We start from the raw sequence: 14,665 nt of genomic DNA, 5'->3' as shown, positions 1-14,665 counted from the left end.
ATTTCTTATGTTGATTTTATGTAAGGAAAAGGTTTATTCAATAGAATGGTTTGACCATGCGTCTCAATGACGCGGAATTTATTTAGGAATCAATCAAAACACACAACTCCAAAGATGGAATTGCAAGCACTCCATAAGGTTCCTGGTTTCATTAATGAATGTGCAGAAGTTCTTAACGAAGAGTGGAAAAGAAGTTTAACTGCGAGGTATTAAAATTACAATAAAAACTAATTGGTATTGACTATTGGTTCGCTCTACATAACATTCGCCCCATAAAGATTCGCCCCACTTTAGTGACTAATTGTCCTACATCATCTACTCTTTTTCACAAACAAGAACAAATATTTCTGTATAAATACTTTTAGTATATGACTTTCAAAAAATAGAAAAAAAATAGAATAAGATGTAGAACTATCTGATATTTCAGCTTTTGTTACTGTCATATTATTTATAAATTATTATTATATAGTTCTATGCAGCTTGCCACTCAATTTTAGCACTCATCTTAATGTGAACTCCATAACTCCATTATTTTTCCACCAAATTTCAAATCTTGGTACTTGGAAACAGAGCTGTCATTACAATTATTTAAAGTAATAAGTAGATACATTTGTATTTAATCACAAAAGTCACCTCAATTGTAGGTCAACTGAGATGTGACTGCTGGGTTTTTGTGAAAATTACTGGAAATAAATGAATATTTTTTTGTATTGAGCATTTACATATGATAAAATTAATTTATTATTTGTAATTACTGTTCAATCAAATCGTCATATGAAATTACAACAAAGCTTTTTTCCAATATAAATATATGTCAAATAATGAAAGTAACTGGCGCAGCAGATTTCTCCCTTTTTTGTATGGAGTATTTTCATTGGTTATGTGAAAACCTTACAAACCTTGCCATAGGGCGATTATCTAAGGATTCAGCCTTAAATCGATTATATTAAACCATCTATATAATTAAATTAGTATGTTGATAATCACAGTGCATTTTTAGGGCCATTCCCCTTTTAATTTTTTTTTTAGTTTTTAGATCTGTTTTATCATGATTGGGACAGAGAGGAGGCATTAAATATTGGTATTGCATCATAATTAACATTAAATTTACTGTTTTATCCATTTTAAGATTGCCCCCTAATCCCATCAAGGACAAGTTCCTGACCTCTCCATGGGCCCTGCCTCCATTCTCAGGGCTTTTTTTCACAGGTTGGGGAAGCAGCCCTGCCCTTAATTTTGGGGGAAAATTACAAGGTTTATTTGCAAAAGGGGAAGAAAAAACTTGATGTAAATTCTATTTTTTGGGAAAACTGCATGATTTTAAAGAATTTTACTTTGGGGAAGCAGCCCTATAATGGCCCCTGCAGTTCAGAAGGAAATAAAGCCCTGATTCTAAAAGTGAAAGAGTATAACAAACCTACTCATGAATTCAAGAAGTTTATGTAGCTTTAGAAAATACAGACATTGCCATTTTTTGAAGATATTTATACTTCAGATTATACAGTTTAGAGAAATCTAAAGACAATTTTCCAATATGCCTGGTACTTTTAAAGAAAGAAGATAATGGGAAACAGTTTGTTGTTGGCCATAGTATGTTGTCTATAGTACGTGGACAGCCTGTACAGAGTTGTCTGGTTGAATCAGGTACCGGTTTATATATCTATTTCCTTGTGATAAAGTTCAGTGATTTTTTTTTTCAATTTTTAAAACAACCCATGGCTTAAAATGAATTTACCCAAACATTTTATAATATTTTCAATTTCAATTCAATTTAACATGCATTGTGTTTGAAAAAATAAACGGACGGGCATCTGAGGTTCTATTTCACCATTATGACCTTTTCAGTGTAGATATTATATAAATCCATCCCCCCCTCCCAATAAAAAATGCAAATTAAATCTTAACATACTAGATTTCTTTAATGGACTTATCCTTTTTCGAATAAGGATTTGGATCTGTTCAATATTAGCTACATTATTCAAAGAAAAAGCGAAGCTATTATGGAGACTTGCTTTTTGCCATTGGCGAATATAAGAATAAAATGTTCTGGAACAAAATATTGTGTTCTTGTTTTCCTTGCATGTGCCGATTACTTTTATGGAAATGATATGTTTCATATAAGCATTTTAAAAGTATTCTTTTTGAAAATTCAAACACTAATTTTTGCAGCAGTTATATTGTTTTATACACTTTATGTTACTGTATATTCTATGTCATGAATTTTATGTATTTTGTTGTAGTTGTTGTTAAGAAGAGTCACAGAGGCAAAGGTTATGGGCGCATTGTTATGAACAAAACTGAGGAATTTGCTGCAAGGTAAGTAATACATATATTAGATTATGTGCATAATATTCTTTATGATTTGTATACTTATGAACTAATACCAGACATTAATATAACATGGTCATACAATAATAATATTTGTCATATGTTGCGTTTGGATTGGAATATCCGTCCCGAGAGGACCCGCCCATGCCAGGTTCCCGAAGGACAGATGTTCCAATCCGAACCCCAAGCATGTCAGATATTTTATCTTGCATACTCTTCCATATTCCATTATATTTTAAACTCTTTACCTTAATGAAACAATTTTCATGGAAATTTATGTCATAACACCTGTAACTATTTACAACAGCATTATAATGAAATTACAACTTCATTCATAACAGTAAATTACGTCATCCAAATTAATTGTGCATTGGTAAAACTAACAGAAATGCCAATCTGATATGCTAGACAATGTCATGCTTTTACCCCTGTGATGGTTCTCGGAAATATCTGAGATGAAAGAGAAGATTGGCAGCCAGTCTGTATCAAATTCTGGTTTGTTTGTTTGTTTGTTTGTTAAATTTTACGCCTTTTTCCAACAGTATTTCAGTCATATAGGCGGGTAGTTTCCTAACCATCGTTCCTGGAGAGTTACACCAGTACGAGACTACCTTCCTCCGCGCTAAACTACCAAAGCATCTCCCGGGGATCGAACCAATTCTGGTACTGCTGCAGCAATCTATGACTATTTGTTTGTGAAACTATGAAAAATAAATATAATAACATCTCAAGCTAGTTGAAGGATAACTTCAGAGCATAACTGGTTTAAAGATTGTCCAGATATTTGAGTTTGTTTCTTTTAAAGTTTACTCTGTGAATTTGAATTTTTTTTCTCAGTATGAAGTAGAAGTTTATTTCACTTGGTCACTTACATGCATGATTTATTTATGCAATTTTACACAGGTCTTTTTTTGTTTTCTTTGTATAGACCTACATATAGGTACTGTATATGTTATAAGTTTAAAAGATTATACCTACATCACTAGGTCAGGGATATATTGCAAACAACTGGTTATATATGGCTATAATATCTGTCAAGAATCTTTATAACAATTTATCATACCCCAAACTTTCTTTATAAGGGAAAAAAAAATTTTTTTTATAAATTGATATTAGCCATGAATAAAGTATATGCAATTATCAAAGGAATCCAATGAAAAGTACACTGTATGTTACAAATGTTCATTATAATAAATGTTTATTATCTAGGTCACTTTATATTTATTTTTACTTTTATGTTATTGTTTACAGCCGAGGATATAAAGTGATGTATTTAACTACCCACGATAAGCAGAAGTTTTATGAACATCTTGGATACGAGTACTGTTCACCCATTGTTACATTTAATACAGATATCATTCCGGAACATTTCGTAAGTCTGTGATATTTTGATCAATATCATATTTATATACTCACTATGTTGTTATGAAAGTAGAAAAAAGATTGTGTCAAAATAATAGGGCCATGTGAGTAGTTGAGGTCCTTGACTGAATTAGTTTGGCTTCACCATTGTTTGTTCAAATCCCACAAGGAACTTTGGATTCTTTCATGTGTGGTTACGAGCCTAAGGGAGGTCTGTGGTTTTACTGAGTTGCCCATATTTGGCTGAAATTATCAATGGAGAGAACACCTGAGGCTTTCCTCAATCAGTAAAGCTTGAAAGTCACAATAATTTGATTTTAGTGTGACTTAAAACCCAATTTCAACAAAACAAAAGTATCAAAAGAAATGTAATTATATAATGTTTTCATATAGTAATTTTGAATGTTTGTACTGTCCCATTTACTGTAGTTATATTGATTTTGTGTAGAGATCATAAGCATAACAAGTTAATAATCTATCCAGTTACCCAATAGCAGGTTGTTGGTTCTACTCAGGTGCTTGCTTCAATCACATTAAAGTCAGATGATTGTTTTTGCTTCATTAATCTTTCCTACCTAGTGAAAGGTAGTGGAGCGTCAGTCAGGGTATGATTTTAATGAGTCTGGTACATGCTTGTACCTGAAATAATGCACACAGGGCATGTGAGGTCTTTGTCAATTTGCATTGATGAGTATTGAATGTATTCCATATTGTCTATTTCAGGCAAATAAATTGATAGGGAGTTTAGGAAGTACTGCCAAAAATATAGAATCTTCACAAGTGGACAAATTACATGAAGATGTGATAGAAGAGAATAAAAGTACTAAATATGTAGATAATTCTCATGGAGATTGTGATACAATTTTAAGTGACAGACTTTCATCAATGACTACATCCGATATTGTACCATCAAATACATCTAGGAATGAGACAGTGACTAATAAAGTAACAGCTCAGCCGCCTCCACCTCCCAACGCCCCACCACCACCCCCTCCCCCACCAGTGATTGCTCCTGTAGTTAATAAATTATCACCTGATAACCAAGGTAACGACAAAGTAACACGTTGGAATCCTGCACTAGTTTCTTGGATGAAGAAAACCATCTCTTGATAAGATGAAAATAATTACCAGTGTGTTGTTATTTCTTGTTTTAATTGTTGAAAGAATCTGCAGGGCCTACTTTTATATGTTATGAGTTGTGTTATTTTATTGATATTTTCTGTTATCTTACTTGGAAGTTGTTATTTTAGAAACTATAATATTAACTTGAATTTATGAATCTCTTATTAATGTATCTATTAATTTTAGTAAAGATATTTTTGTAGATGTGTAGTGATTCAAGACTATTCTTTTGTTACAATATAAAAAACCCAACAAAACAACCGACTGTCCGATATTTAATAAATTCACCATTTACTATTCTGATATTACTGTTTCTGTTGTTTTTTTCAAATTTGATTTATATAACCTTTAAAATATTGGAGAAGTACCAAGTGAGGTTTGTTTTGTTTGCATAAACATAGTAAGTGACAATATTTCTCATCTGAAATGTCAAATTCTTTCATGATATAAATTTTACACATTTCACATATTGAATGTCAGTCATTTGGCAGCTAAAATGGCTTGATAAGGAGGATATGTCATTAAAATAAAGCAGTGGTAGGTTTTGCATCTTGTTCATATACATGTATTACAATTATGTTACCATCCCTTTAACCTTCAATGGCCTGTTTTAATTTAAATAATAAAATAACATACATGTATATGTACATGAGTTTAATGGCAGGAGAGCAGGTGGGGTGGGTGGTAAGTTTTGAAGCACACCTCACCCACTATTGCGCCTCATATACTTCACTTCTTACCTATCTGCTGCATCAAAAGGTCAATTCAGGATTTTTTTGTTTTTGTTCTGACTGTGTTGACCTTGCCTATAATAAGCTTAAACCATCATTTTGACCTTGACATTTTAATGACCTTGACATTAAATGGTCAAATGTTCAGAATATAGAAAATTTATCAAGGATATTTATTTAAACACACCTGGTTTAGGCATTAAAATTTGTATTTTATGAAAACTGTTTTAATCCCAATATTTGTATGATTTGTGTTATTCAATATATATTATGACATATATTGGCCCTGGAATGTTTCAAATTTGAGTGTTCTGTCGTCTGCAAAGTGCAATATGAATATTTGCTATTTTGTAACATTTATCTTTAAAGTAAATAAATATTTTATAAAAAAATTCACAATTATTATTTTAGTTTGTATGATTTTTTTTACAGTGAAAATTTCTTCATTATATCCTCTTCAAACATAGCTTTGAAGGAGGTATACAGAAATCATAATCTTGTTCTGATTTCTGTTCTTCAATATCTATATCTTTGTTATGATCCCTTTTATCAAATCTAGAACTATTGTATTCAGCGAATCATGCCTTAACAAAGGCATGTCTTTGAGAGAAATTGCCTTGGAAAGATGGGAATGCCAGTATTTTTGGCATAAACTATCGTAGTTTATTTTGTGTTGTTTTTTTTTTTCAATTAAGTTTCAAATTGATATACATGTGTATGGATGCACTGTATTTTAAAGGCACATTTTGCTTCAGAAATCAATATATTTTTTCAATTCTTTAGAAATGTCAAACATGCAGTTTAGTTTAAAAGTATTTGAATTATGGATTTAGAGCATGTTAGATGTTTAATAACTGAAGAAAGTAGAACTAAACGTGCAGTTATTTGTCATAAAAGTAGTAAAATGTAAACAAAGTAGTATTTTGACTTCCATACAAAATACTCATTCATTTTAATCATACTGACTGACAAAAGAGCTATTGTCCATGTATATGGCAATTGAGTATTACTTTGAAAACTAATGAGATACCTTAAATAAATGTTTTTGAGAAAGGAAATTGGTAGCATTTCTGAAGCATAATGGGCCTTTAAAGTTAATTAAAAGGTATATTTTTGGACATTTTCCAAATTAAACAGGTGCATAACTTTGTCAAAATGCAGTGAAGAGTTGTGGCACTTGGCCTTCTGTGCAGTCTTGTAATGTTTCATATGTTTTCAATTTAATGTAGTTATTAGGGTAGTAAAATATTGCAAAATCTGTCTTTTATCGCACATTATTACTTGAATCTTTTAACTTTCTTAAAATCTTGGTCAATTCTTCTTGAAATATTTTGGCTCATCTGGGGGCCTGCAGCTTTAATGGAATAGTTTAGATACATATGCTCGTTATTTCCCAGGTTAAGCTGGTGGTCGTTAAACATAATTTGATGAGCTTGATGGATTACATTAAAATTCCTGATAATGTCCTCATTCAGTAAAATCGGTTCCCTTTTAACACAGGGTCTCCAAGAGCAACAACAATCAAAATATCAAATTTAATGTTTTAATCTGTAAAGAACGCTTGAGGGAACAAAACTAACCAGTGGTTCAAATCTGTATATGCTAAATATAGAAAGAAGCAATTTGCTCTCTAAAGTACATTGAGGTTAATATATCACGTACATTTACCCAATGATTCTATTTTGCGTTTTGAACGAGTTGAAGACCTTCTATACTACTCGTACAGAAACTGCAAAAATGTGATACTAGTAGATTTATGATATCAATTTATCGTCTGATGCATATTTTTTTCTGTAATAGGGGCTAATGCCAAAAAAAAAAAAGGAAATAAATCTCATACATTTTATGCAATATATTTTCAGTGTTCTTTTTCTCTACTTCATTGTGTTTAGGTGAAACGGACACCATTATAAATGTTAAAACAAATACGTATATCAGTATAAAAATGATAATGTACGAAATATGTACATGTTTATAGTAATTCGTATACATGTATAATTGTATGTAAGTCCCAATATATTGATATACATGTACATTGCATTCAATTCAATCGGGTTCACTGAAAAAAAGATCAGGGCCAGTATCAAATGATTCTTTCATGTGAGAAAAACTACCCAGCTAGCTTACGGAACGTTGGTGGTTCTACTCAGGTGCCCGTTTGTGCCTTAAATAATGCACGGAGGGACATCTGAGGTCTTCTTCTACTAGTAATTGAGTAAACATATAACATATATAGCGTGTTGGTGCGACGTAAAACCCAAATAAAGACCCTGATTTTATTAGTCCCCTACCGGTTTACCGGAGGTTTACCCTCCGTCCGTCTGTGTGTCTGTCCGCACTCACAGGACAGTAATTATGTGGCTAGAGGGACAATAGGTAACTGTTCTTTCTCTTTGATGGCATTCATTCCGTACTGCTTTTATGTGGCTATTTTCTTTTGTGTGGCAAAAAGAACAATAGAGTAGCCACATCATTACTCTCCTGTTAGAACATCCGTCTGTCAGTCCGCCCGTCCACAAAACTGGATCCAACGATAACGCAAAAAGTACTGAAAATATTTTTATGAAACTTGATATATGGATAGATGGCAGTATGGAGATTATGCGCGTCTTTTTCTTTTCTTCCTATGTTGAAAATTCTTGTTGCTATGGCAACAAATAGACTGAAAATATGACAAATTTTACACATAAACTGGATCACGCAAAAAGTACTGGAAATATTTTATGAAACTTTACATATGGGTAGATGGCAGTCTGGAGATTATGCACGTCTTTTTCTTTTCTTCCTATGTTGAAAATTCTGGTTGCTATGGCAACAAATAGACTGAACATATGGCAAATTTTATACATAAACTGGATCCAGTGTTAACGCAAAAAGTAAAAGAAATATTTTTATGAAACTTGACGTATGGGTAGAAGGCAGTCTGGAGATTATGCATGTCTTATCTTTTCTTCCTATTTGGAAAAAAATTGGCTTAAAACATGGCAAATATAACAATATTTGTGATAAGTCAAAAAGAACTGATTTTTTTAATGAAATTGCATCTTTATTTCTAGTTATCTCCTCTTTAAGAATTTTGCTTTTAAAAATGTTATATTTTGTTAACAGGGATCTTTCAAATATTAACTTTAGAGTGTCATTCAGTCCGTCTGTCTATCTGTTCATAAAAACTGTTTCCTGTGATCACTTTTAAAGAACTTTTCCAACAAGTACTTAAAATAGAGAAAAATTGAAACATTAGTGAATGGCCAATGGCCCTTCAGAATGTTGCTGGGGTTCTAACCGGTAGGGGACTTATGGATTGCATTCATTCAATCAATACTATGATAATTGCTTGTTTTCATTGTTTTATAAAACCAAAAATTGATCGTTTTTGGCTAGAAGTAAATGATACATAAACAAAATGAAAAAAATGTTAATTTGCAAAAAAAACAAAAAAACTAAATCAACTATATTTAGAAATAACTATTTAGGTATACTAAGCATCGACGAAAAACAAAATAAATACAAAAAATAATCAGATCAAAACAACGGAGATTACAATGTATTTGAGTTTTTAAAATTTGATTTTTATCTAGATCCAGATTTTTAAGTCTTAGTGAACACAGGGTCAGATATTTTCCCCTGCTGCTGTTCTTGTTGCTGTTGTTATCATTTCAGCTAGTGCAAAATTCTCCCAGTTCGTTAGGTTTACGTCTTATCTTGTCACGCCTATTCCTTTCTTTGTCATATGTTTATGTTCATACCCTTGAATTTTATAGTGATATAACTTTCAGTTACCTCTGACTTTACATAATAATTATGTCATTCAACAGCACTGAGGCAGTTTCTATTTAGATGTAATATTTTTGAAGATTTGAACTTGCGATTGAAAATAAAAACCAACAGGGTTTCTTCCTTATATTAGCATATTATTTAAATTTTAGTTAATTCATCATTGAAGTGTGCAAATTTTGTTTAAATAGCTCTTAATATAGACTTAAAATTAATGCATCTTGTGTATTTTATTGCAATATATATATAGCAATATCTATAACAGTTGCAATGTATATAGTGTTATGAAATATTTTGATTTATCTAGTACATATGATATACATGTATATAAGGTCTGTCCCGCAGCTCTATCATAATTAGCAACATGTGTGTATCTAATTAGCAATTTTATACAATATGTATAGAATCTACATATAATATTCTTTACAAAGTGATTCGTTAATTATGCTGTATAAATATGTACAAGTTTATATATATCTTTATTTTTGTTTATTTTTATTTTGTTCTACTTTTGAATTTACATATTCCATCGTCTGCTGGAAGTAGATTTAGCTAGTAGATCTATTTTTATAAAAGCCATATGAACATAATTATATAAGCAACTTTAGATTCTAATCTGGTCAGCATATCTAAGTTTTTTTGTTATCTTGGTTTCAGACGCGGACCGCGGTCAAATCTATTATCATTTTTGGCAGATCTCAAAATCCGCGCGTGCCAAGTCTGCAAGTAAACACAGACATGCGCAGTGAGAACTCTCGGATATCCGCCACAGCTGATACAATATAGTGGCACACAATAACGTTATTGATTTAACTGCTGTCATTATTATGCATTTATTGTACACAACGTAGTTATTTATCTGTCATATTAAGATATATCTTAGTAACGTTTAGGTTATCGTTAAAATGTGGGTGTTTGGATACGGATCTCTTATCTGGAAAGTGGATTTTCCCATAAAACGAAGGGTGCCAGGGTATATCACAGGTTTTCAGAGACGGTTCTGGCAGGGGAGTACAGACCACAGAGGAGTTCCGGGAGATGTGAGTTTATAATAAGTTTTTGTATTAGGCCTATATTTGTCTTAACCATTATTTTCACATAAAATACTTAAGAAGTTTAAGTTCCGTACTCGACATTAATGTAAACCGGTTTATTTAGTACATGTAAACATTATCTTAAGTATTAGTTGACCAAAAGATCATGATACAGTATTGTTAACGTTTATTACAATAACAAAAAGGTTTAGGTCTTAAATCTTCTCAAACTATTAAAAAAATGTACGGACACAAAATGTTTGGTACCAAAGTTTTCTTGTATAATTTCAGCCAGGACGTGTGGTCACATTAGTACCCGCTTCGAATAAGGTAAAAAATAATCACCAGTTTTGTTCTTAATAATGTTCCATATAACTTGGTATTTATTTAGAACTCTTAAACATACGATAACACTTGCAATGTTTTTCTTCATACAAATGTAACGTTAATTGAGTGTGTAGTGTAAATTTCATCAACAAACAATCACTTACATGAACTACTTCTATATTATGTTACAGCTAGTTCAACTGTACTACATGTATTTAAATGTTCCTATTTTATTTTAAAGCTTTTTAAGTTTAAACATTTTCATTTTTACAAAAGGCTATCAATTTTCATACCAACAGCTTTTGTGTGGGCGTAGAGTATCTAAATTGTAGAATTTTACAAATGACAGCATTGTACTTTAATGATAGTATAATTGTCCAAGCATCATAAATTCCCATGGTGTGTAAATAAGCCTTTGTCTACAGTAGCATTATGATATGACTATGAAGATAATGTGTGGTGAACATAACGTACACATACTTAAAATTCACAACATATGTTGTATAAATTAATTTACTGACAGTATAATTATACACCGCAAAATGATGAAGACAGCTGTTAGGGGATATTAATTAATAAGAATGTACAATTTTTAAAATCTGTATACCGTATAAATGTTGAATATTCGCTCCCAGTTATGGTCATATTTACGAAATCTTTTTAGCTTATCAAAATAGGTTGATAAATTAAATGAAATATTATACTTGAGAAAAACAGGAAACATTTCATTATGTTTTTATAAAGATAGATTGAAAAATGATACGATTTTTTTTAACAATTTGGAGAAAATAAGAAAAGGATAGTGTTATGTTTGAGGAAATTGCCCTATGATAAAGGCAGGGGTGTCTGGCCGCCAGTATTTGAAACACCCTGTTGTTTCCCTCTCTTCGGATAAGTCACGATGGGACTTTGCTCTGTGTGCCATTTTTCCGTCTGCGCCTGAAACAACATTATTATTTCTCTTACCTAGAATATATGGAATGCCGGTAGGGACATGCCACTTTGCCTATTGCCAACTACTGAATTGCTTATTTGCTGATTTGCCAATTTGCTTATTTGCTAATTGCTTATTTGCTTATATACATAAATTTGTATGCTATTGTCAGGCGACACGTCCGACTCGCGAAGTTCTTGTTTGATATGACATAACAAGTCTTTGTAGACTTTATTTCAAGCTCATAAACCAATATCATGTTATTATGTTTATAAAGTTTTGTTAATTATAACTTGTGACAATTATGATCAATCCATCATTACCTATAATATAGGTAGAAAGACATATGGATACTTTTTATTCAATTTCGCAAAAAATAAATTCATTTTCAAAAAGTAGGCTTGTTTTTTTTAATTATCTTGAGTTTCATTTTTAGCTCCACTATTCAGAGAATAGGGATGCTATTCTACACACCAATGCATTGGTTTTCTTGGTAACTTGTTTTTCTGTCATATCTCTGTTAGTTTTGCTGATTCATGCATCTTACTGCAACTTTGCATAAACATTGCGTTACAAGCATGCATACAAAGTACATGAAGAAGCTGTGCCGTTATATACTGAATGTCAAGGTCACCAATGTATTGTACTATTGTACTGAGTAGCCTTTGTTTTTCTGTCATATCTCTGTTACTATTGCTTATATCTAACTGTAACCTTACATAAGCATTAGGCAGCATGCATACAAAGTATACAAAGATGCTTTGTCCATTATACTCTAGGTCATGATCATGGTCATGGTCACCTGATGGCATGTAAAATGTTCAACATGAAGAAATGGAAAAGTGTGACTAAATTTCAAAAAAACATTGAACCAAAGCAAAATGTTGAAGAACACACAGGCATAAGTGATCTCAAAATCTTACAGAGCTAAAAACGAAGCCTATTGCTTAAAGGCAAAGACAAACACCCGTGTTTAGCATGCACCAAATGTATCATTCGTGATACTATTTGTTCGTACCACTAAAATGAGGCCCTCCGTGACAAATCTGCTGAGAATAACGACATCTTATATGCCATAAAATAAGCAATAGTTTTGTTTTCAAGTTCTTTTATTTTCAATCTTTACCCAATAATTTTCACTTATATATGTTGCCATCCATCAGCTGCACAAACATATTATTAGGCATTCACAAGCACAGACGCTGGGGGTCAGATCCTGCCCCCCAACGTGATATGCCTCTGTAAACACTATATCAAAACTATTTTAATATTTAAATACGAATTGGACATCCGTTACAACAATTAAAAATCATTAAGTACTTTATTAAGACTTGGTGGTATATGGTTTTTTTTCCATACCGGTATAATTATGTAAAAATTGTTTGAAAACCAGTTTTATCGATGTCCTGTTTGTGTTTAAATATTAAAATATTTTTAATAGAGTGTTTGTAAACAGGGGCGTATCACTTTGGGGTACGGGATCTGACCCCAAGCGTCTGTGTTCTCAAGGACATGTCAGCCATCAGTTGTAGACATATATCTGCGTAGGCGTCACTGCAACTAAATTCATTGACCAACGGTGTTCTTGGAAAAACACTGAATTTACATGAATACTGTTGGTAAAGGTTAACAGATCTGACTCAACTGGTTGTCTGTAGTCAGATTTTCAATATACTTCCGGCACAGTGTAAACTATTTCAAATGCAAAAAAGCAAATTAGCAATTGGCAAATAAGCAAATTAGCAATTCAGCAATTGGCAAATAAGCAAATTTGTCATTAAGCCTATCAGCCATTGGCAAATAAGCAAATCGGCAATTAGCAAATAAGCAGTTCAGCAATTGGCAAATAAGCAAATTGGCATGTCCCTACCGGCATTCCATAAGAATATGATCAATCACACTGTAGTTAGGCGTTTGCTTTTTCAGACCTTTCGCTTCGTGGTCAATTTTTACGCATCAAAATTCCAAACCGGTGTTAAAAAGCTGATTAACACCGCTGAGACCGATATTATTTCTTAATTCTAATAAATCATCAATTAATCATATTTCCAGGACAGGGTATACGGTATTGCGTATGAAATTCACGAACAAGATGCCGAAACTGTGAGACAACATTTAGACCATAGAGAAAAGGGCGGATATACAACTGTTAAAGTGACCTTTCACCCTTGTGATCAATCGGAAGATGTTGATTTAGTACTTTATATCGGCACGGAGGACAACCCGAATTATTTAGGACCGGCGCCGTTAGATGATATCGCCAATCAGATTTACAGAAGTGTTGGGCCAAGTGGCAAGAACATAGAATATCTACTGAATCTAGCTAATGCTGTGAGAACTGAACTTCCGGGAGTTGAGGACAGCCATCTGTTTGATCTAGAAAGCAAAGTTTTAGAACTGCAACAAAGTCCTTCTTGATATCTAGTTTTTCTTGATCATACTAGAGTATTTCCCCTTTACATTGTATTTACTTTTTAAATCATTATGGCATTAACTATGTATTTCTGTCAGGCATTAGCAAAGTAAAAATACATGTACATCTGTCGATTTGACAAAATATTATGTTTTGAATGTGTTTTGAATTGTTGTTGTTTTTTTCTGATCAATGCATTTTGTGTTAATATACAAGTTGAACCGATCCATATAATAAATTAGCTTTGCTTTATTGCTAGACAAATTACTTTAAACAACAACAACGTTTATCTAGCAATTAAGCATAACAACTGACATGAAGTGAAAAGTGACACGAAATATCATTAGCAATCAAAAACATTTTGCTTAGGGAAGCTCACACAATAGATAAAATGTATTTGACTTAAGTAAATTAAATAGTAATGCAAATATAATTGATATCAAATTTCTTAACTAGTCCTTAATTTATTTAAAAAAGAATATATATTTTGATAAATGTAATAGTTGTCTTTCGTTACCTGTGGACTGTCTGTCGAATTTATTGTGAGATTTAAGTATTGTTAAGTATTTTTCCCTAATTTCTTGATATATTGGACAGACAAGAAGAAAATGATATTCATCTTCAACTATATTATCTTCGT

General features: G+C 32.0%; 2 protein-coding genes across 2 annotated transcripts; both read left to right on the top strand.

Moving 5' to 3' along the window:
• Nucleotides 1-5: 5 nt before the first annotated feature.
• Nucleotides 6-5,948, top strand: LOC132723832 (N-alpha-acetyltransferase 80-like). Its single transcript, XM_060708623.1, has 5 exons — nucleotides 6-206; nucleotides 1,496-1,644; nucleotides 2,241-2,316; nucleotides 3,580-3,700; nucleotides 4,414-5,948. Exons 1-5 carry the CDS (start codon nucleotides 67-69, stop codon nucleotides 4,798-4,800), a joined length of 873 nt encoding a protein of 290 aa, XP_060564606.1. The 5' UTR covers nucleotides 6-66; the 3' UTR covers nucleotides 4,801-5,948.
• Nucleotides 5,949-10,081: 4,133 nt separating this feature from the next.
• Nucleotides 10,082-14,187, top strand: LOC132723830 (putative glutathione-specific gamma-glutamylcyclotransferase 2). The gene is made up of 3 exons (XM_060708619.1): nucleotides 10,082-10,357; nucleotides 10,643-10,681; nucleotides 13,665-14,187. Exons 1-3 carry the CDS (start codon nucleotides 10,223-10,225, stop codon nucleotides 14,028-14,030), a joined length of 540 nt encoding a protein of 179 aa, XP_060564602.1. The 5' UTR covers nucleotides 10,082-10,222; the 3' UTR covers nucleotides 14,031-14,187.
• Nucleotides 14,188-14,665: the final 478 nt, after the last annotated feature.

Source organism: Ruditapes philippinarum, unplaced genomic scaffold, assembly GCF_026571515.1.
Source record: "Ruditapes philippinarum isolate M1 unplaced genomic scaffold, ASM2657151v2 ctg489_1_1_1_1, whole genome shotgun sequence".
NCBI classification, from domain to species: domain Eukaryota; kingdom Metazoa; phylum Mollusca; class Bivalvia; order Venerida; family Veneridae; genus Ruditapes; species Ruditapes philippinarum.
The sequence above is the reverse complement of the archived record's forward strand: the minus strand, read 5'-3'. Positions and strand labels throughout refer to the sequence as shown.